This window comes from Microcebus murinus, chromosome 7 (assembly GCF_040939455.1).
Source record: "Microcebus murinus isolate Inina chromosome 7, M.murinus_Inina_mat1.0, whole genome shotgun sequence".
Taxonomy (NCBI): domain Eukaryota; kingdom Metazoa; phylum Chordata; class Mammalia; order Primates; family Cheirogaleidae; genus Microcebus; species Microcebus murinus.
The window spans coordinates 98,990,903-99,015,350 of NC_134110.1; the positions used below are offsets into that span (position 1 = coordinate 98,990,903).

Here is a 24,448-nt window from a genome sequence, read left to right on the forward strand (position 1 = left end):
ATTTATAATTTTTTAAAAATCAATACCTTATTACCTCCAAGAGTTTTCTCAGTAGCTCTTAAAACCCACTTCAGAATTCTGGTAACATTTTATTTTTCTTTAAAGGAGACAAGTAATTCTTTTTTTTTTTTTTTTTTTGGTAGCATTTAAAATGAAATTAAATAATAATATTTTGAGGGATTTCATTCCAGACAGAAAGAATAGCATATGTAAAGGCATAGAATTGTGAATGTGAATAATCTATGGCAGTGGTTTTCAAAGTGTGGTTCCTGGACCATCAGCATTGCCGGGGGACTTGTTAAAAATTCAGTTCTTGAGGTCTTATTTAGGATAAACAACCATCCTAGTTTGCCTATGGTTGTCATGGTTTTAGCAGTGAAAATCCTGCATCCTGGGAAACCTCTCTGCCTTGGGCCAATTGGTCACCATAGGCTCCCTATGCCAGGCCTACTAAATCAGAACCTGAATGTGGAGCCCAGCTCTCTGTGCTATTATAATCCCTCCTGGTGATTCAGATGCATGCTAAGTTTAAGAACTACTAACCTAGGGAACTATGAGAAGTTTGGCATCACTCAGTGATGGTAGAATGTGATGAGGGATGAAGCTTAAGAGTAAGCAAAAAGTTTCTTCTAGGGATGATTAGTATAAACTCATCAACTCAAGATTTTAATTGTGGAGGATATATTTTGAGCTGGATCTTTACATAGATAAAACCACTATGATTAATTAAAATATTTTATCTATAAATAAAATTATATTTTAACCAACTCCAGTTTGCAAATTAATATGAAGTTAAACATTTAAAAAGAAATAACTGCCTCGGTATACCAGCTCAGTCTATGTGTTTGGACAGGAATTCTGAATGTTCATTTCTAGCCAATCAAAAAATATATATTTTGTTCATGTAGACTTGGTCCAAATTTGAACTTTAGTAACTTTCTAGAAATGGAAAGTATTGCTAACTCATCAAGTATATATTCTTTTGAAGATGTTAGGTCCAGGATTATCAATGCAGTTTATGAAATCAAGAGCAGCTACATGATTGTTCTATTTTCAATTGTTTGAAAAAACATATTAAAATAGATATTACAAAACATGAAGCCCTAAAATGATGCTGTGCTTTTGTTACATGTATAAGAAATATGTTTAAATGTTATTTGCAGTTTACTTCTGTTACATCTTGCTTTATTTGAAATATGAAAGCATTATGTTGTACAAAGCCTTTATATATATTTGGAAATTAGAACCTATTTCTCAAAACTTGAAATAATGCTGTACCATACATATTCACATTACACTTTTCTTTCTTTAATTTGTGTATAGGAAATGGCTGGTTTCTTGAAGATGTTGTCATCAAGGATCCTACTACAAACCACAAATATGCCTTCTTTTGTCACAGGTTTGTAGGTGTGCTTTTACATTGAACAAATTCATTTTTTTCAAAAATACAAGTTCATGTATTTTTGAGAACTGGATAGATTATTCAGTTATTCCTAGTCATTGATGATTTGTTGGATAACTTTTGTCAACATTAATCTTAGGGGCTGCTGCTTCTATTGAAAAATATATCCATATGTTTATCATCATTTTTGATGATATAAATTTAGTATTTAATGGTAAATTAAAATATATCTCTCTACATATCAGTAAGGATAATGAAAGGCTCTCATAAGAAAACATATTCCCTTTGGACTGGGTCCTAAATTAGGTTCAAAAATAATAAATGTACATGGTATTACAAGTAGCTTTTTATGCAGCGATAATATTGCTGACCCACTGTCAATAGGCCTTGATTTTTGAGTTATTTCCCAGTAGTGATGATAGATTTGCTTTTTATTTCAACACCCTCCTGCCTTTTTCCCTGTGGAACCAATAATAGCCATTTATGAAATAACTGTCTGGAGTTTGAACTGTAGTTGGTGGCCAAAGAACAGGATAAAATAATTGATGCAAGGGACATAAAATCTATGACTTGGGCAGTTAGCAGACTGATTGAGTGGATTAGGGAAAAACATATTGTATCCTTACCAGATACTAGCTGCTGCTTCCAACTCCCTTGTACTCTTATAGTCATTTTAGAATTTTGTTTTTCATTCTGTACTCCTCTGTTTTTAACAGCTAGATATCCATGTCTTTTCCTATTCCTGCTATCCATTATTTTTGACCTAGGTAGATAATTACCAATGGTGGTATAAATATAAAGCCTAAAAATAATCGATACACTTTTCTTTCCACAGATGGCTGGATCAAGGGGAAGATGATAGTAAAATTGTAGTAGAACTGTATGCCAGTGATAACAGTATCTTCTCTGCAAGTAAGTGTCACGTACACACACTTCTTGGAAAATTATTTTTTATTATGATTGAACAAAGCATGATGCTGTCAAAATTAATGGTCCTCTCTTTATTTTCTCAGGGAAGAAGGTAGAACTTAAGAGAAAACAAACAGTAAGATTTTGCTTTGGGCTTTAAATTATTTAATACAGTGTTCAAATGGCTATTTGATGTGTTAAAACAAAACAGTGTATAATGTTTAGTAAGGGATGTTTCTTAGTAATTTCTTCTCTTTGTTTCTTATCATACTGGCATTTTGTTTGTTTTTCTTTTTAGTGGACTGCAGAAAGCTGGAAGTTCAGAGAAGGAAATACTATTCAGTTCTACAACAGGCTGACTGGAGGGTTTGTCCGTCTGCATCCAGATGGCACTGTTGATGCCACTGGGGAGAAGAGAGACAAATACGGTAAAATCGCTGGACAAAGTGTATGGTGCCGGGACAGGTCTTAGAACTAAAGGAAGGTGATTTCTAGACACAGTTTAATTTATAGTTTTGCTTATTTTTTATATGGGTTTATGGCTTTACACCAGTATTAGGCCATTTAAATAATTCACTATCTGCATTAATACAAATGATCAATAAATGACAGGCTTTAAATCTGGCAAGACAATGTCATTATGTAGAACAGTATACTAGGAAAAATTTATATTTGGTATTTCTTAAATGTAGAATAAAATGTAGGCAATGAATATTAACTGTTTATAAAGAGCAGCAGTTGTGGCTCTTGAATATGATAATTTAGGGAATTAAGTCAGTTCTACCATCGAGTGCCTATTCTGTTCAAAACACCATGTTAAATAATTTGAGAGCCATGGAAATAGCTGAAATACTATCCTAAAGTCCAGAGATTGATAATCTAATGAAGAAAACAAATACATACCACAATTCTAATAACCATTGTAGATAGTGTCATAATGAAGGTACAAAGGAAAAACTAAGCAAAGCAAAGATGGATTTGATATTTAATATCCATGTCATGAAGCTATAACCATAAGAATTAACAAAAAGAGAATAAACTGATGATGTAGATCTTTGACTATAAATCCAAACCTCCAACTCTTTTTGAAATTTGGACTTTTACTATTTACACAAAATTTGTCTGCTGTATCTATTAATTCAACTTCACTATACTTTGTTAGAAACTGTGCTGTTCAAATAGCTTCTAGGATGAACTAGAAATATTAACCTATAGCATTTTCTTAAAATGCAACTCCCTCTACCTCATATTTCAGTTCATAGGGAATATTCCAATCTTCTTCTCTATGGAAATATATGGCCATCTAAGAATACTTTCTAGTAGCTTCTCTTTCCAAAATTATTCTTTAGACATTTTCCTCACCTGTTGGTTCCCACTTGGGATTACTTATCCACTTAGACCAGTCAATATGGTCCTTCATATCCTGTTCCCTGGGTTCCTTGTTGCCAATGTTGATAATCTTTTATTTTATTAGTAGGGTAGGTCGTATGTATTTGAAAATATGGCCACAAAAACATCCTCCTATTGTTAAATCAGGATCTATCTAAGTTTTATCCTACTTGTAGGAAACATGAGACCACTGGGTCAGAGACCAAAACTGTTTATTTCTCATAGCAAATGTGGCAGCCAGAGAAATATCTTGTGTCAGGTTCCCTAAAACCTAGTCCTGCAGTGTCATGAAGTGAGGACCTGGTGAGACCAGCACATGCAGTTGTGTACAGTTTACAAATTAGGAAACTGATCTTGTATAGGGCTATCCATCCTTTCTTCCAGAGAATGAGACAAATATACAGAGTGAGAAACAGAGACAGAGAGAACCTGTCTTTATTCTGGGATGTAAGCAAATATCTGCCAGGGAGGGGAAGGAAAGGTCTTTTTTTTCTTTAATTTCAGAATATTATGGGGGTACCAACATTCAGGAAAATCTCTCTCTCCTGGGTCATTTCAAGAGAGAGATTTCTTTAAGCTTTCCTATGCTGGAATGTCTCCTCATATAAACATTTTATAAATGCGTTTGTTCAGAGGGACTGAACCATGCAGGAACATGAAACATCTAGGGAATAGAGAAAATTGTCATCTTGTACCCATTTCACAGGCAGTTTATAAGTGGAACTTGCTATCCCCATATCAAGAAGTAGAGCTGATTTCCTCACCCCTTTCTGAGTCAGCTCTTTCTCCATGTTTTGAATAATTGGATGCAGCTGAATTAACAGCTTAACTTGTAAGATCTGCATCTTCTACCTTCATTTCTTAAACTAATCCTTCTTTGAACCCAACCCTTATGCACTAAGGAAGCTCAGGTGGCCATGCAGAGAGGTCCTAAGGAAAGAACTGGCTTCACAGCCAGCACTAGCTGTCAGCATGTGATCCTCTGTGTAGACCAAACTAACCAGTAGATGATGAAAATAGAGAAACTTCATCCTTCAGTGTTTCTAGCTTCTTAATATGCTTAATCCCACCATATGGAAAGCTGAATGAGCAGTCCTAGAAAAGGCAGGTGCAGGAGAGTGTGAGTAATTTTCCTTACTGTAACTGACATTTTTGCAACAGGAGGTCTTTTATGTGTGATAATTACTGGCAGGATTATTTCCTGATGTTGTGCTCAGTGTCCCATAAACTCATGAATCAGTTTTCACATGCGTAGAAAGTGTTGTGGTGAACAATGCTGACCTGTAGACATCTTTTCAGGAAAATATTTTAAGAGCATGTTTCTGAGATATTTTCACTCCACAAAACAATAATTTTGTCACCATAAGTCAGTCTTTCTATTTAGTCATTAAGCTGATTGTGAATTTAATTATTTCCATACTCAGAGAGTTTGAATGTTGATTTCTCTGAGTGCTGCTGAATCATTTCTCGATCTAAAAGCAGACACAAAGCTTGAGAAGTTCTTTGAAATGCCACAGGGAGGTTTATTTTATGATCATAAGCTCGTAGGTACTAAAACCAATATTGTAACAATATTGGCAGTGGCAGTCACAAACAGGTCCTTTTGTGTCTATTTGGGGGATCCTATAACTAAAACAAAGGACCAGACAACCAAAGCTGTTCAATTTTTTAACACTGAACCCTTGATGGCTACTTTTATATCAGAGCTAGTTTCACAAACTTGACATCTTCTGAAATTTAAAAGATTTATTATATGATATATATTCATATAGTTTTCTCATTTTATAGTAATAGTTTTTCAAGAGAAAAAAATTTAAAATCTAGATTCAGATATATTTTTATATTATTAAAAGGATTTTAAATATTTATAATATATTCTGTAACTGGAAGTTTCTAATGTGTCATTATCCTCTGTCCTCTGTTATCTATGCATGGATCTATCTATGTAAATAGCTCTACCAGGTTCCGTTAATGGATTTTTGTTTTCTGTTTTTGGAATGTTTATTTGGTGCTATGTCAGACTATTGCATATGGAAAAGATGATTCCATTCTTCAGTGTGGTGGCTTTAAAATATTTCCACAGATTACTTGACACTGCTCTCTTCAAAAGGTAGAAACTAATTCTTCTCTCCTTCAGTATAAGCTAGATTTAATGACTTTCTTCTAAGAAAAAGAATATGGTTTAAATGACTGTGTGTGAGTTTCAAGAGTAGGTCATAAAAGGCATTGCAGATTTCTCTTGGCACTCTTAGATCACTCACTCTGGGAGAAGCCAGCCAGCATGTCCTAAATACATTCAAGCAGCCCCATGGAGAGGCTGACCTGGCAAGGAACAGAAGTCTCTTGCCAACGCTATGTGAGTGAGTTATCTTGCAAGATAACTCAGATAACTACAGCTCCAATCAGCAACTCAACAGCAACCTTATGAAGAGCCACCCAGACACATTACTCCTAAATTCCTCATCTACAGAAATTGTAAGAAATAAATGTTTTAAGCTGTGAAATTTGGGAGTAATATGTTACACAGCAATAAATCACTAATATAACAGTTAATACACTGTTCTGTAAAGTTACTGCTCACAATATTTTCCTACTCTGGGCACTAGGAAGAACTTCACCTTCCCTTCACACTATGTTATGGCTACGTATGGGAAGGGCAGTATTGTTCTAATTTGTACTTGGGATCCTCATCTTCTTTCTTATTTCTTGTTTTACTTCTACATTCTGTAGTGGTGCAATGGAAAGTCTTGAATAGTCAGTGTAATTTTTCTATGATGTTACTATTGATGCCTTTTTAATGACTGTGGGTGTATTTTACAAAATGTTCCCTGTAGAATGTAGTGCAAAGATTAGAAAAAAATATTTCTAATATAAAAATAATGAATCATACACTTTTCATGATAAAAAACACATAACAAACTAGGAATGGAAAGAAATTCCTTCTACATGGTAAAGGACGTTTATGAAAAATCCACAGCTGACAATATAGTTAGTGGTTAAAGACTGAAGGCTTTCTCTGTGTTGAGGCTCAGAAAATGATATCCCAAAATGTTGTGCTTTGACATGCTGAACTAAAGAAGCAGCTTCAGGGTCTCTCTGACCACCCTGCCTTAATCCTCTTTCTCTCCCAAAGCAGAGGATGAACTGTTCTCTGAAGTTTGCTCATCTCCCTAAAAATTGGACCCCACCCACAAAGGAACACCAATACCATTGATGCTTTTCCTAAAATTTCATTAATGAGAGAAGATTAAAACTCATATCACAGAGGAAGAGACTTTAACACTGACACCTAAAGCCCAGAGGAACTTCAAAACATTGTCCCAAACTGTTATTTGTTCTTAGATCCCATTCAACTTCTAAAGAGAATCATTTACAAGATAATGTCTACCTCCTGAGTCCATTTATTTTCCCCCTAAAAATCATTTCCTCCTATATCCTCATATACCCTTTCCCTATAAAGAAGGGTATAGAAGCATCTTTATCCCCCTGGGTTACTGGGTAATCATTTCTCCTGTGATTTCCCCATACTATGCATGCTAAAATAAATTTATATGCCTTTTTCTTCTATTCTATTTTTTGTAAGTTCATTTTTAGCAAATGTTCAGAGAGTGAAGGGAGAAGATTTCTCTTTTTGTCCCTATACCCCTAAATCAAAAACAAGACAAGGATACCTGTTTTTGCCACTTCTATTGAAATTTTTTACTGGAAGTTCTAGGTTGAGCAGTTAAGCAAGAAAAAGAAATAAACAGCATCCGAGTTGAAAAGGAAGCAGTACAACTATATTTATACATGAGATCTCATATATAGAAAATCCTCAAGGATCCACACAAAGAAACTATCACACCTAATAAATACATTCATAGAAGTTATAGGAGGCAAGATCAACACAAAAAATACTTATATTTATACAAGAGAACAGTTCTACTTATAATAGTATCAAATTCTTAGAAATAAATTCAACAAAGAAGAGCAAGACTTGAACACTGAAAACTATAAAACATTTTTGAAAGAAAGAAGACTTAAGTAGATGTAAAGACATCTCATGTTTGTGGATCAGAAGTCTTAATATTGTCAACATGGCAATGCTCCCCAAAGTGATCTACAGATCCAGTGCAATCCCTATCAAAATTTCAACACCCTTTTTCTGCAGATATGGAAAAACTAATCATAAATTTCATAAGGAATTTCTAGGGACCTTGAATAGCCAAAATGATATTGAAAAAGAAGAATAAAATTGGAAGACTCAAATTTCCTGATTTCAAAAATTACTACAAAGCTAAAGTAATCAAAACAAAGTGGTATTGGCAACAGGATAGATATAGGTCAATGGAATAGAATTGACAGTCCAGAAATAAACCCATGAATCTATGGTCAATTGATTGTCAATAAGGGTGCCAAGACTATACAATAGTGAAAGAATAGCCTCTGCAACAAATAGCACTGGGACAACTATATATCCAAATGCAAAAGAATGAAGTTGGACCCTTACCTCACAACATATACAAAACGTAACTCAAAGTAAACCAAAAACTTAAATGTAGGACCTAATACTATGAAACTCTTAGAAGGAAACATAGGTATAAATCTACATGTCCTTGGAATAGTCAATAGTCAATAGTATGACATCAAAAGCACAAGGGAAAAAATAAATTGGACATCATCAAATTAAAAATGTTTGTGCATCAAAAGATACTATCAAGATCTGTGCTGGTATCTCTAGTTTAAAAAAAAATGCCATCAAGAGAAGAAAAGACAACACATGGAATGGAAGCAAATATTTGCAAATTATATACCTGATAAGGGTTTATTATCCAAAATATATAAAAAGTTACAACTCAATAACAAAAGATAATCCAATTAAAACAAATGTACAGAGTACCCAAATAGATATTTATCTGAAGATGCACAAATGACCAACAAACATGTGAAACAATGTTCAGTGTCATCAAAACCAAAATTATATGCCACTTCATGTCCACAAGAATGGCTATAATAAAAACAACACACAATAACAAATGGTGACAAGGATGTGGAGAAACTAGAACCCTCATATATTGCTAATGGAAGTATAAAAATGGTTCAGCTTCTTTGGAAAACAATTTGGCATTTCCCCAATGAGTTAACATAGAACTATCTTGTGACTTAGCAATTCAATTAGTAGGTATATACCCATGAGAATTGAAAGCAAAACTTGTACACAAATATCCATGGAAGCACTATTCACAATAGTCAAAAGGTAGAAACAACCCAAATGTCTATCAGCTGATGAATGGATAAACAAATGTGGTATATCAATACAATGAAATATTACACAGCCATAAAAAGGAATGAAGTACTGATACATGCTACAATAGGGATGAAGCTTGAAAACATCATGCTAAGTGAAATAAGATGGAAAAGACCACATATTCTATGATTCCATTTATATGAAATATCCAGAAGAGGCAAATTCACGGAGATGGAAAGTAGAATAGTGGTTGTTAGGAGGCAGGGAATGGGGATTGACTGCTTAATGGTAATGGGTTTCCTTAGGAGTGATTAAAAGTTTTGGAACTAGATAGTGGTGATGGTTGCACAACATGGTTATGAACCACATGCCACTCTGTTATATACATTAGAATGGTAAAAATGGTGGATTTTATTTTATCGCAATTTTTTTTAAAAAGTAGGAGTACTGTGAACATTTGTAGTTTTTATGGATTTATATGTTTATTAACAATTTTCTAAAGGCAGTAAAGTGTTTTGAGGAAGGGAGTTATATGTCCTATCTATTGATTCAGGAATATATATGTGTGTGTTTGTGTGTATGTATATTTTTGTGTGTGCTGTTGATGTTTCTTCACGTAGGTACCTTCATTTTCTTGTTGATGTTATTCCTAGATTTTTGGTTGCTAAAAATTGAATTATTTGGGTTGGAAATAGAACCTTTTCTCACTATAAATTTAACATATTTAAAATATGTAGAAAGGTATAGTTTTTATCTATTTATATATTTATCTTGAAACCTACTTTCTTAACTGTACTATAATTAAAGACTTTTTTCAAGTTTTAGAAACATAATACATTTATCTACTATTTACTAATATTATAGTTACATCTATTATTTGGATTTCAAGCACTTTTCCACTGCTAACAACATCCTAAAGAAAGTGAAATAGGATTCTGCAAGATGGCTGACCAGATGTAGCTGGTATGTGCCTCTTCCTCATAGAAGAACCAAAATATTGAGAAGATACCCACACTTTGAGTAAATCATTTTGGAAAGAACACTGTAATATAACAGATGTACAATGAGAGATGCTGAGTGTAAAGGAATAGGAAGCAGGGCTGCCTGCTTTGGGTCACTAGAGCCTTGAGTGGCCCCTGGAGCTAGACCCTGGGGAGGGGTAAGTGAGAGACCCCTGGTGCTCCACACGCCTGCCATGGACTTTTACAATTCTAGCTCCTCAATCCCCACTGGCCTCGAGACTGGCATAAGGAGCTGCCTGGAGATCACACAGAGATACTGCTCAAACTCAAGTGGAATTCCACAGGCTTCTGAACTTTGAGCAGCTGCAGTGTGGAACCATTCTGAAAGCCCATCCCCAAGGGTCTGATTTCTCCCTGAGGCCACTACCGCTTCTGCAGGCTGCTGGGCCAGGTAGGGAGTGGGGAGGCTGGACGCTTTCACATGCCTCAAAGACAAGTTATGCCACTGTAGCTGCGGGCTACTGTGGGACCAAAGAGCTTTTGGCCCATGTGTCCCACACCTGCTGGCCTCCCCCAGAGCTGCCCACCTATCTGATCCCCTGGAGAGAAGCATGCCCTTCCTGGTGGCAGGCCTGCAGCACAACTGCCTTTGAGCCACCTGAGAGTTCCACTGGCAGCCTAGGACCAGCTCTTCCCTTCCTATCATAGTCAATGCTTGAAATCAAGGTCCTGAGGACAGGTCCCCTGGCCTGGTCACATCCCCGTAGGACTTGATCATGCCACTCAAAAGCATGGGGATGAGATTTACGAACTGATTTTGCGTGGGGGAGGAGCCCTTGCTGTCAACTGAGAGAAGAGTGTGGCACGGGTTCATGTGGTGTGTGATGCAAACCAAAGTAGATTCAAGAATAAGAAGTAGCAGCTTCTCCAGATGAGAAAGAATTAGCCTAAGAACTCTGGTAGTATGAAAAAACAGAGTCTAATGACTCTCTGAAGGATCACACAAGCTCTTTAGCAATGTATCTTAACCAAAATGAAAATTCTGAAATGATAGATACAGAATTTGAAATACGGATGGTAAGGAAACTTGATGGGATCTAAGAGAAAGTTGGAAACAAAAAGAAAAAAAATAATTCAAGGTATGAATGAAAAATTGACTAAAGAGATGTTTTTAAAAACCCAGAATTTTTGAAAATGAAAGTCTCATTGAAGGAGTTACAATATGCAGTTGAGAGCTCAAAAAATATAACAACTAGAAGAAAGAATTTCAGAGCTTTAAGGCAGGTTTTTCAAATTAACTTAGACAAAAATAAATAAATTTTAAAAAATGAACAAAGCCTTTGAGAAATATGGAATTATGTAATGTGTCCAAATATGCAAGTCATAGGTATTCCTGAGGAAGAAAAAGAAAAAGTAAAAACTTTGGAAAAACTATTTGAGGGAATAATTGAGGAAAACTTCCCTGGTCTTACAAGAGATTTAGGCATCCAGATACAAGAGGCTCAGTGAATACCAGGAAGATATATTGCAAGATGGGCTTCACCAGGCATATATTTACCAGACTATCTAAAGTCAACATGAGGGAAAAAGTTTTAGAGCAACTAAAGAAAAATATCTGATCACTTGTAATAAAGGAAGATCAATCAGACTGATAGCAGACTTCTCAGCAGAAACCTTCTAAGCCAAAAGAGATTGGGGGCCTATATACAATATTTTTAAAGGAGAAAACTTCAAGCAATGAATTTTGTTTCCTGCTTTTCATAAATGAAGGAGATATTAAGTCTTTCTTAGACAAGCAAATGCTAAGGTAATTTATCACTACTAGACTAGCCCTATAAGAAATGCTCAAGGGAATTCTAAATATGGAAACAAAAGGTTATACTTGCTATTATAAAAATGACATGAAATCATAAAACTCCTAGGTTTTATTACACAATCAAGAATATAGGGAAATGGGGTAACAGCATTATCACAGGAACAGGACCTCAAGTATCAATATTAAATTTGAATGTAAATGGATTAAATGCCCCACTTAAAAGATATAGACTGGTGGTATGGATAACAAAGCAGAATCCAAATGTATGTTGCCTACAAGAGACTCACTTAAATTATAAAGACTTCTATAGACTCAAAGTAAAGGAGTGGAAAGAGATATTTCACACAAATGGAAACCAAAAGTGAGCAGAAGTAGCTATACTTAGATAAAACATTCTTTAACTAAATAACAGTAAAAATGACAAAGAAGGTCATTATATAATGATAAAGGAATAAATTCAACAAGATATAACAGTCCCCAGTATATATGCACCCAACACCAGAGCACCGAGATTCAAAAACAGTTACTACTAGACCTATGAAATGAGATAGACAACAATACCCTAAGAGTGGGGGATTTCAACACCCCACTGACAGCACTAGACAGATCATTGAGGCAGAAAATCAATAAAGAAATACTGGAACTAAACTGGACTTGAACAAATGAACCTAACAGACACAGTACATTCTATCCCCAAATTGTAGACTTCTTATTAGCACATGAAACATTTGCAAGATAGACCATATATCAATCTATAACACAATCTCAAAAATTTTAAAAATCAAAATCTTATCAAGTATCTTCTGAGACCCCAGTGGAATAAAACTATAATAGAAATCAATTCCAAGAGGAATTCTAAAAATTATACAAATACATGGAAATTAAACAGCCTGCTCCTGAATGTTTTTGGGTCAATGATGAAATAAAAATCGAAATTACAAAGTTTTTTAAATGAATGAAACTAGTGATAGCATATAAAAACCTCTGGGATTACTTGGTGTGCACAATGTACACTGGTGGTGGGTACACTATAAAAGCCCAGACTTTACCACTGTGCAATATATCCATGTAACAAAGCTGCCCTCATACCCCCTATATTTATTGAAATAAATATAAAAGGAGAAATAACATTGGTAATAGTAGCATTCTTCTTTTGTAGCAAATCTTAATGAAATTTCTTTATTATTTATTGAGATTTTGGTATTTGAAGGGGAGCTGATAAATAATATTACCTCTTTACACTCTTGTATACATAATAAATTAAGATGCAAGACACAGAACACAGAAAAATGGAAATCAAAATCTCAGCTTTATTGCTGGTGGAGTCCCGTGGAGACTTTATAACTCAGCTCAAAGGACTTTCTGACCCTCCCAAGAATGAGACGAAATTTCCTACTCAAGCATAGGCAGTGTAGGGTAACCACAGGATCACTTTCAGCTGCTGCCCCTTACCAGTGTCAGAGAGCATAACAAGAGGACTCTTTGGGAAGATGCCATTTCTGGAGTTAGAAAGGGCTCTCAACCTAAAAGAAGCAGCTGAGGCAAAATTAATACAGTTTATTTGGGCCAATGTTGATGACCGCAGCCAGGGACACACTTCAAGGTTGCATTGGAGAATTCTCTTAAGAAGAAAAGAGAGGCTCACGTTTTTAAAGAACGGAAAACAAATTAGGAGAGGGGGAAATTACAAAAGTTCCTCAGGAATTCTCATTGGTTTACAGAAATAACATTGGTTAGTGATTGGCTATGCACTTTTGGACTATAGGGTATATGGCATTTTACAGCTACTTGTCATCAGTTAGTCTACATGGCATGGCAAGTGACTTCAAGAGGTAATTATTTGGTTCAAGGGGGAGTGAGCTGTGACAGCTGTTATATTTTAAAAGACAAAAGATTTGTATGATCTGAAGAGAATCCAGAGTATTGCTGTTATATTTTATATGCCTATGTGGGTATAATAACTTATAGGGGCTGGAATTATTCAGATAAAAAGTTATTTTTCTTTCTCAGGGCCTAAGCTGGCATAACCAGCTCCTTCTTTCAAAATCACCAATCAAAGATTGCTCCCTCTGCCTTATAGTGCAGTTGAAGGAAGTGTGAGAGAGGAAGCCTGGGGGAAGCAGGTTTCCCTTATGTTATATATGATGTAATTATTGATTTAAATTTTTTTTTATTTTAACATATTACAGAGGTACAAATGCGTAGGTTATATATACTTCCCTTGCCCCATATGAGTCAGAGCTTCAAATGTGTCCATCCCCCACATGGTGCACATGTCATCTATTAGGTGCGAATAGACCCATGCCCTCCTGTCCCCTCCCACCTGCCCGACACCCAATGAATGTCATTACTATATGTGCACTTAAGTGTTGATCAGTTAATACCAATTTGATGGTGAGTACATATGCTGCTTGTTTTTCCATTCTTGGGATACTTCACTTAGTAGAATGGTTTCCAGCTCTATCCAGGATAATACAAGAGGTGCTATATCACCATTGTTTTTTGTGGCTGAGTAAAACTCCATGGTGTACATATACCACATTTTACTAATCCACTCATGTATTGATGGGCACTTGGGTTGTTTCCACATCTTTGCAATTGTGAATTGTGCTGCTATAAACATTCGAGTGCAAATGTCTTTTATAGAATGTCTTTTGTTCTTTGGGTAGATGCTAAGTAATGGGATTGCTGGATTAAATGGTAGATCTCCTTGTATCTCTTTGAGATATCTCCATATTACTTTTCACAGAGGTTGTACTAGTTTGCAGTCCCACCAGCAGTGTATGAGTGTTCCTATCTCTCCGCATCCACGCCAGCATTTATTGTTTCGGGACTTCTTGATAAAGACCATACTCACTGGAGATAAGTGATAGCTCATTGTGGTTTTTATTTGGATTTTACTGATGATTATAGATGTTGAGCATGTTTTCATATGTTTGTTAGCCATTATTTTATTTTAGTTTTGGTTTTTAAATGTTTGACTTTTTAAAATATTTTTTCAAAATTATATGTATTAAAGGTGTTTCTAAAATTACTTCTATCATTAGTTTGCCTTTTCAAATTTGAGGTCAATAGCAAAAATAATATTTTTTCTAAATTATTATTTTTTATTTCAGAATACTAAAGGAATACAAATGTTTTTGCTACATTGACTGCTTTTGTAATTTTTGAGTCATGGCTATAAGTGTGCCTATCACCTGAATAATGTTCATTGTACCTATTAGGTAGATTTTTCTCCCTCTCCCACTACCCTCTCTCCTCTGCTTGATTTCCAATGACTTTTACTTCACTCTGTGGACATGTGTGCCCTTTGGTTAGTTCCACTTTATTTGAGAGTATATGTGGTGTTTGTTTTCTCATTCTTGAGATACTTTACTTAAGATAATGGTCTCCAGTTCCATCCAAATTGTTGCAAAAGGCAGTAAATGATCCTTTTTATGGCTGAGTAGTACTCCATGGTATACAGATGCCATGTTTTGTTACTCCACTCATGAGTTGATGGACACTTGGGTTGATTCCACATCTTTGCAGTTGTGAATTGTGCTGCAATAAACATTCTAGTGCAGGTGTCTTTTTGATAAAAATTACTTCTTTTCCTTTGGGTAGATACCCAGTAATGGGATTGTTAAAACAAATGGTAGGTCTACTTCTAGTTATTTAAGGATCTCCATACTGTTTTCCATAGAGGCTGTACTAATTTGTAGTCTCACCAATAGTGTATAAGCATCCCTTTCTCTCTGCATTGGTACTAGTATCTATTGTTTTGGGACTTTTTAATAAAAGCCATTCTGACAGGGAGAAGGTGACATCTCATTTTGGTTTTAATTTGCATTTCCCTGGTGATTAGTGATGTTTAGCATTTTTTTTCATATGCTTATTGGTCATTCATCTGTATTCTTTTGAAAAGCTTCTGTTCATGTCTTATAAAGGGATGATAACTAAAATCTATATAGAACTCAGGAAAATCAGCAAGAAAAATCAAACCACCCCATTAAAAAATGGCCAAAGGACATGAGTAGAAACTTTCCAAAAGAAGATAGACTTATGGCCAAAAAACATGAAAAATGCTGAGCATCTCTAATCATCAGGAAAATGCAAATCCATACACAATGAGATAACGCTTAACTCCAGTGAGAATGGCATTTATCAAAAAGTCTCAAAACAACAAATATTGGCATGGATGTGGAGAGATAGGAGCACTCATTTGCTGCTGGTGGGAATGCAAACTGCACAACCTCTATGGAAAGTAGTATGGAGATACCTTAAAGAACTAAAAGTAGAACTACCATTCGATACAGCAATACCACTACTGAGTATCTACCCAAAGGAGAAAAAGACAGTCTATAAAAAGACATCTGCACTGGAATGTCTTTTGATGACTTTTAAATGTGTTTGTTTGTTTTTTTCTTGCTGATTTGCTTGAGTTCTGTATAGATTCTAGATATCATCCCTTTATCAGATGTATAGTTTTCAAATATTTTCTCCCATTGTCTGTCTGGTTGTCTGTTTGCTCTGTTGTTTATTTCCTTTGATGTGCAGATGCTTTTTAATTTAATCAAGTCCCATTTACTTGTTTTTGTTGTTACTGTAATTGCCTTTGGGGTCTTAGTCATAAATTCATTGCCTATGCTGACATCCAGAAGAGTTTTTCCTATATTTCTTTCTAGAATTTTTATGGTTTCATGCCTTACATTTAAGTCTTTTATCCATCTTGAATTAATTTTTGTCAGTGGTGAGAGATAGGGGTTCTCTTTCATTCTTCTGCATGTGTTTATCCAGTTTTCCCAGCATCATCTATTGAATATTGCTTCTTTTCCCCAGTGTATATTGTTGTCTGCTTTGGTGAAGATCAGTTGGCTATCAGTAAATAGTTTTATATATGGCTTTTCAGTTCTGTTCCATTGGTCTATGTCTCTGTTTTGTACCAATTACATGCTGTTTTGGTTACTGTAGCCTTGTAGTATAATTTGAAGTCTGGTAATGTGAAGTGTCCAGATTTATTCTTTTAGCTTAAGATTGCATTAGCTCTTTGGTCTCATTTCTAGTTCCAAATAAAGAATAGAATTATTTTTTTCTAGATCTATGAAGTACAATGTTGGTATTTTGTGGCATATTGCATTGAATCTGTAAATCACTTTGGGCATTTTGAACGTTTTAACAATGTTGATTCTACTGGTCCCTGAGCATGGTATGTTCTTCCATTTGTTTGTGTCATCTGCGATTTCTTTTCCCAGTGTTTCATAGTTCTCCTTGTAGTGATCTTGCACCTCCTTGGTTAAGTGTATTCCTAAGTATTTTCTTTGTAGCTATTAAGAATGATAATGAGTCTTTGATTTGACTTTCAGCTTGACTGTTATTGGTATATAGAAATGCTACTAATTTGTGTAGATTTTTTTTTCACACTGTAATATCTTTAATTAAGTACAAATAACTTTTTAACATGTTATTATGTTACATGGAGACCATTTCACCCACTGCTCTGTTTGGCTGCCAGTCTCTTACCCCTCTCTTCAGCAATGGTGAGGTGGATACCTTTTCCTCAAGGAAGAGAAATCCATGGTTTGTTGCCTTTGCCAATAACAAAAATGTTGGAGAGGCGAGTGGCAAAGCTGTTGCCATTGGCATCTTTCACGTGAACCACATCAAAAGACCCAGGATGTCTTTCTCTGTTGGTGATCACACCAATTCTTCCCAGGTTAGCGCCTCCAGTCACCATACACAGGTTACCAGTGTCAAACTTGATGAAATCAGTAATCTTGCCAGTCTCCAAATTAATCTGAATGGTGTCATTCACTTTGATGAGTGGATCAGGATAGCGGATGGTACGAGCATCATGAGTCACCAGATGAGGGATTCCTTTTGTGCCCACAAAGATTTTTCTCACTTTGCATAACTTGTACTTGGCCTCCTCAGGTGTGATACGCTGAACAGCAAAGCGACCCTTGGTGTCATAAATCAGACGGAAATTCTCTCCAGTCTTGTCAATGCTGATGACATCCATAAATCCAGCAGGGTAGGTTATATCAGTTTGGACCTTGCCATCAATTTTAATGAAGCGCTGCATGCAGATCTTCTTCACTTCATCTCCTGTCAGGGCATACTTAAGCCTGTTTCTTAGGAAAATGATGAGTGGGAGACACTCTCTCAGCTTGTGGGGACCGGTGGATGGACGAGGAGCAAACACACCGGTCAGCTTATCCAGCATCCAATGCTTTGGAGCTGCTACATGCTTCAGATGCTTCTTGGGACGGCGGGCCATGGCTGCGCTAAGCACGGAAAGAGCTAATTTGTGTACATTGATTTATAACTAGAGGCTTTACTGAATTTATCAATTCCAGGAATCTCTTGGTGGAGTCTTTGGGTTTTTGTAGATACAAGATCATATCATCAGTAAAAAGCAATAATTTGACCTCCTCTTTTCTTTTTATTTATTTCTCTTGCCTGATTGCTCTGGCTAGGACTTATAGTACTATGTTGAACAGAAGTGGTAGACAGTGGGCATCCCTGTCTTGTTCCAGTCCGTATTGGGAATGCTTCCAACTTTTCCCCATTCAATATGATTTTGGCTGTGTATTTGTCATATATGGCTTTTATAATTATGACATATGTTCTTTCTATGCCTAGTTTTTTTTAAAGGATCTTTAACATGAAAGCGTGCTGGATTTTTGTCAAATGTTTTTTTCTGTATCTATTGGTATGATCATATGGTCTTTGTTTTTGCGTCTATTTATGTGGTGAATCACATATATTCATTTACATATGTTGAACCATCCTCACCTCCCTGGAATGAAGTCATAATGGATTATTCTTTTCATGTGCTATTGGATTCGTTTAGCTAGTATTTTATTGTGGATTCTTGAATCTGTATTCATAAGGGATATTTATCTGTAGTTTTCTTTTTTTGTTTTGTCCTTTCCTGGATTTGGTATACAGATGATACTGGTTTCATAGAATGATTAAGAGAAGATTCCCTCCTTCTCGATGTTATGGAATACTTTCTGTAGTATGGGTACCAGCTTTTCTTTGTATGTCTGGTAGAATTTGGCTGTGAATTAATCTGGTTTGGGGCATTTTATCATTGAAGTATTTTTATTACTGCTTTGATCTTGCTGCTGATTACTGGTCTATTCAGGAGTTCTATTTCTTCCTGATTGAGTCTTGGGAGGTTGTGCTATTTTAGGACTTTCTCCATTTTCTCTGTGTTTTCTAGTTTATGTCCACAGAAATAGTCATACTATTCATGGATGATGTTTTGTATTTCTGTGGTATTGGTTGTAACATCTCCTTTTTCATTTCTCATTGAGGTTATTTTGGTTCTTTTTCTTCTATTCCTGGTTAATCTAGCAAGAGGTCAATCGATTTTATCTTTTCCAAGAACCAACTTTTTTTTGTTGATCTTTTTTTTTTTTTTTTTTTTTTTTTTTGAGACAGAGTCTCACTTTGTTGCCTAGGCTAGAGTGAGTGCCGTGGCGTCAGCCTAGCTCACAGCAACCTCAGACTCCTGGGCTCAAGCGATCCTTCTGTCTCAGCCTCCCAAGTAGCTGGGACTACAGGCATGCGCCACCATGCCCGGCTAATTTTTTCTATATATATTAGTTGGCCAATTAGTTTCTTTCTATTTATAGTAGAGACGGGGTCTCGCTCTTGCTCAGGCTGGTTTTGAACTCCCGACCTCGAGCAATCCGCCCGCCTCGGCCTCCCAGAGAGCTAGGATTACAGGCGTGAGCCACTGCGCCCGGCCTGATCTTTTGTATTAATTTATTTTTTCCATTTCATTTATTTCTTCTCTGAACATTGTTATTTGTTTTCTTTTGCTGGCTTTCAGTTTAGATTGCTCTTCCTTTTCTAGTTCCTTGACATTTGACATTAGGTTTTTAATTTGTGATCTTTCTGTCTTTTTGTTGTGGGCATTAAAGGCTATGAATTTCCCCCTTAAATATGCTTTTGCCAAATTCTATAGATTTTGATAGCTTGTGTCTCCTTTGTCATTCAGTTAATGAATCTGTTGATATCATCTTAATTTTATTATTGACCCAATAATTGTTCGGCAGAAGGTTGTTTAATTTCCATGACTTTGTGTAAATTTCAGTGTTTCTCTTCAAATTGATTGCATTTTATTCCACTGTGGTCTGATATGATACATGGTATGGTTTCGATTTTTTTAATTTTTTGAGATGTATTTTGTGGCGTAAGATATATGATCAGTCTTGGAGAATGTCCCATGAGCTGGTGAGAAGAATGTATGTTCAGTAGTTTTTGGGTAGAATGTTGTGTAAATATCCCTTAGGTCCTTTTTTTTTTTTTTTTTAGTCCCATTTAAGTCTAGTGCTTATTTTCCATTCTGAAGATTTTTTCAGCTTTCACAGTGGGATGTTGAAGTCCCTGGCAATTATGATATTATTATTTATTTCCTTGCTTAACTCTGGTAGAATTTGCTTTATGTATCTGGAGCTTCTGTGTTAGGTGTGTATATATCTAGGATTATTATGTTTTAATTGCTCCCTTTATTTTTATGTAATGACTATCTTTGTGTTTCTTTACTATTGTTGATTTAAAGTCAGTTTTATCTGATATGAGAATGGCTACACCTGCTCTCTTTTGGTTTCTGTTTACGTGGAATATTTTTTCTTTCTTTTCACATTGAACCTGTGCGCATCCTTGTGTGTTAGAAGTGTTTCCTGGAGGCAGTAGATACTTGGCTTGTGTTTTTTCATCCATTCAACCAACCTGTGTGTTTTGAGTGGTGCAGTTAAAGCATTAATGATAAGAGATAGAATTGATATGTGGGATGCTGTTCTGTTCATCATGTGGGGTAGTAACTTATTGGTTTGTTTTCTTACTTTTGCTATTGTTTCATATGGGTTGTGAGCTTTAGCTTTTTTTTTTTTTTTTGAGACAGAGTCTCGTTTTGTTGCCCAGGCTAGAGTGAGTGCTGTGGCGTCAGCCTAGTTCACAGCAACCTCAAACTCCTGGGCTCAAGCAATCCTACTGCCTCAGCCTCCCGAGTAGCTGGGACTACAGGCATGTGCCACCATGCCCAGCTAATTTTTTCTATATATATTAGTTGGCCAATTAATATCTTTCTATTTATAGTAGAGACAGGGTCTTACTCTTGCTCAGGCTGGTTTCAAACTCCTGACCTAGAGCAATCCACCCATCTCGGCCTCTCAGAGAGCTAGGATTACAGGCATGAGCCACCGTGCCCGGCCAGCTTTAGCTTTTTGGTGTGGTTTATACTGGTGGGTATCTATTGTGCTGATTTGTATATAATGCATTTCTGAGTATTTCCTGTAGGGTAGGTCTGATCATGACAAATTCTCTCAGTGTTTGCTTATCTGGAGAAGAATTAATTTCTCCATCAATTATGTTGCAGACTACAAAATTCTAGGCTTTCAGTTGTTCTGCTTAAGAAGACTGAAGGTGTGGCCCTGCTTCCTTCTGTCTTGTAATGTTTCCACTGAGATGTCTGCAGTTACCCTGAAGGGTTTTCTTTATAGGTTAGTTATTCCTTATGTCCTGCTGCTTTTAGAGTTTTCTCTTTCATTTTGAGTTTAGCCACTTTGATTACTATGTGTCTTGGAGATGTCCTATTTGCGATGAATCTTTCCAGTAATCAGTGACCATCTTGTATCTGGATGTCTGGATCTTTGACAATACCAGTGAAGTTTTCCTCAATAAATCCCTTGATTAGATTTTTCATGCTTTAGCTCTTTCTCCTTGTCCCTCAGGGTTACCTACAATTTGTGTGTTAGTTCGCTTTGCATAGTCTCATATGTAAGTGATTGCTCAGCCATTTTTATTTTGTTCTGTGTCTCTTTGAATAACTGGTTTAGCTCAAGAGCCTTGTCTTCAAGCTCTGAGATTCTTCCTTCTCCTTGGTTTTGTCTGTTGCTGATGCTTTCTGCTGTGTTTTGAAATTCCCTAAATGACTTTTTCTTTTCTTTAAGTTCTATTATATCCTTCCTTATGTTGTCTAGCTCTTTAGTGACTTTTTCATTAATTTCCTGAAATACTTTTTTGGCTTCTTTTTGTTGTTTTTGTTACTTTCTCTTTAATTCCATTCATCTTATTTGTCATCCATATTCTGAATTTAATTTCTCTCATTTTGGTAATTTCCTTATTGTTGGAGTACACTACTGTAGCCGTACTGTGATCCCTTGGGGATGTTGAACTATTTTGTTTTTTCATGTTGCCAAGGTTCTTTTGCTGAGTTCTCATCTGAAACCTCTTTTCTTGTCTCAGGGATAATAGGTTTGCAGGGCACATATTCTTTGCTGGGAACTCTCCTGTTTAAAGAATGGGAGGTCCCTTGATGGTACTTTTTTTCTACTCTTAAATGTTGCTGTGATAAGGGAGGAGTGTGTGCACTAAAAGCCTACATAGTGCAGCTGTTGTGATTTGTTGTGTTCACCTGATTGCCACAGTGCAAGCCTGTGCCGGATGATCTTTATGCTGGGTGTTGTTTTCCAGGTCATTGTATGAAGTTCAAATTGGGGGCTGGGTGAGACCCTCTCCTCGGAGGCTGATATTGTGGGGATTGCTCTGCCTGGAGTCTCCTTGCAAAGGTGACAGTGCAGCTGAGTTAAGCTATCTCGGCAGTGGTTGTTGGCTCCTGGGTTGTGGGTGTTTGCTCAAACCGAGTCCAGGTGCTTTGTTGGCTTGAGGCTGGGAAGGTTCCTGGTAGTGTGTTCAACCTTGGGGCAGTTCCACGGGCCCTGTGGCAGTGGTGGAGATTCAGGGGTGGTGTCTGAGGGTCCAGGTGCAGCGCTGGAATTGCAGGGGCAGGGTCTTGTGTCTGGCAGGAGCTGTGGGACTACAGGGGTGGAGCCTCAGGCACCAGTGCAAGTACTTCCGAGCGGGGATTGGGAAAGATCCAGAAGCAGGGTCTCAGAGCTGGAAGCAGGGCCATGCAGGCAGAACCACACAGGCAGCCGGCTGTTTTTACCTGGACCACAGAGGTGGTGAGCTGTTCTGACTTGGGTGATGGAGACAGGTCTATGCAGGCGGCAGGCTGTTTTGCTGGCTGAGGACTGTGGATGCCAGGTCACGTGGGTTGGGGTTGGTTCCAGTGGCCCAGGGACAGTGGACTGCTCCCCATCTTCCCAGGTCCCACTGAAGCAGTCACCCAAAGCTTCACAGGTCAGGGACTGAAGCGCTCAAAGCAATTCCTCTGCTGAGATCCTGCTGCACTGAAGGGAAGGGCTGCTTGGGTTCCAGTCACAGGGTATGGCTCAGAGGAACCTCTGCTCAATCTGCTCCCTCCCCTGCCCAGTGGAGGTGATGTGAAGGCTACTGCTGCAAAGCTGAGTCAAGCGCAACTAGTGCCTTCACCTGAGAGCACAGGATTGTGTCAGCTGCAGAAACCTGCGATCTGCTGCCAGTAGATCCTTACTGTGCCTGTGTTCTGGTGCAGTGGCTCTGTGCAGGCTCTAGGCAGTCCATCCAGAGGCCTGCCGTGCTCTTACAACTTGGCCACGGTGCCTGCTGGGTGAGCACCCTAGCACTCTATCCCATTCATCCCTGTGTGTAGATGCCTCCTCACAGATCTCTTCCATCTTATTGAATGTATTGCCTGGTCACCTTCTTTGTCCCACGTTGCTTCTCTGCGATTTCGCAGTGTTCTTTCTGAGAAGAGCTTTCCACAGGTAGGCATCTGCTTGCAATTCACACTCCTTTCCTTGAGAGCCGAGTCCTCACAGGCTGCTTCTAGTTCACCGTTTTCCACCAAAAAGCATGATTATTTATTTTTAAATACTTGTTCTTTAGGGTGATAAGAAAGTAATATAATTTTACGAAGAACCCTTTTAAATATGACTGTAAAATGAGAAATGAATGTTAAATTTTTTTTTTTTTTTTTTTTTAGTTAAGATTCTTCAGTCTGATGAATGTTAAATTTTTAAAAATTTTTCTTTGGCATCTACTGGATTTATAATGCTGTTTTTCATATTAGATTTATAGTTAATTTATGTTGCTTGAATAAACATTTTCTTAAAACTAAATAATCTTTCCATTCCTGTAAAACCTACTTATTTATAATGGATATCTCTTCATAGGCTAAATGAGATTTTTAGTTTTTTTTTTTAAAGAAATTATAAACCTGTTCACAGAAGAGATTTGTTAAATGCATATGCACACACACACACATTTAAGTACTTAACATGTACCAGATAGTGTTTTAGGTGCAGGGGATATTACAGTAAAATTTTTGTCTGCTTGGAGTTTACATTCAAATGAGATTTGTGTGGCTCTACCTATATTCTGGGGAGAGGAGAAGTCTTTTCAACTTATTTCAGCTTATTCTAATTTTAGGAAATGCATTGAGGCCTTTTGTACCATAGTCTGCTGTTCTTTCATGGTTTATTGAGCACAGGAAGTATGTGGTTCTTCCAAGTTAGAACTTGTGCATAGAAGAACCTGAGCCTGAAACTTTAATTGAAAGCAATTGAGGCAACAGGTATCAGCTTTTTTTATAAGACATCCAAATGCCTCTGAAGGATATAAAACAGTACTGTCAATCATAGTTGCTTTTTATTGCAATTATACTTAGTCAGACCTCTAGGGTGATAAACATCAATCCATGGGGAGCAGATGTGTGAATATGTGTAATTTGAAAAAAAAAAATCTGTCCTTTTATTCAGATATGCTCTTCTAGAGTACTCCTTTTGGTTGAAAACCACTGATTTTAAACTACGCATTTACTTCTCATTGTAACTTTGGCTTCATTTTTATTTGGCTCGAGGTTA

At 36.7% G+C, this 24,448-nt stretch overlaps 2 protein-coding genes across 2 annotated transcripts in view; one reads left to right on the forward strand and one right to left on the reverse strand.

Annotated features, from left to right (window-relative positions):
• The window catches only part of LOC105884903 (uncharacterized), a 119,855-nt gene that overhangs the window by 49,179 nt on the left and 46,228 nt on the right, over positions 1 to 24,448 (forward strand). The window contains exons 9-12 of the mRNA XM_076005346.1: positions 1,324 to 1,399; positions 2,238 to 2,314; positions 2,416 to 2,447; positions 2,610 to 2,739. Coding sequence (XP_075861461.1) covers positions 1,324 to 1,399; positions 2,238 to 2,314; positions 2,416 to 2,447; positions 2,610 to 2,739 — 315 coding nt within the window. The remainder of the gene's footprint in view (positions 1 to 1,323; positions 1,400 to 2,237; positions 2,315 to 2,415; positions 2,448 to 2,609; positions 2,740 to 24,448) is intronic.
• On the reverse strand, positions 17,101 to 17,964 carry LOC105884904 (small ribosomal subunit protein eS4, X isoform-like). The gene has a single exon (XM_076004678.1). The coding sequence runs from the start codon at positions 17,962 to 17,964 to the stop codon at positions 17,245 to 17,247; it is 720 nt and encodes a 239-aa protein (XP_075860793.1). The 3' UTR covers positions 17,101 to 17,244.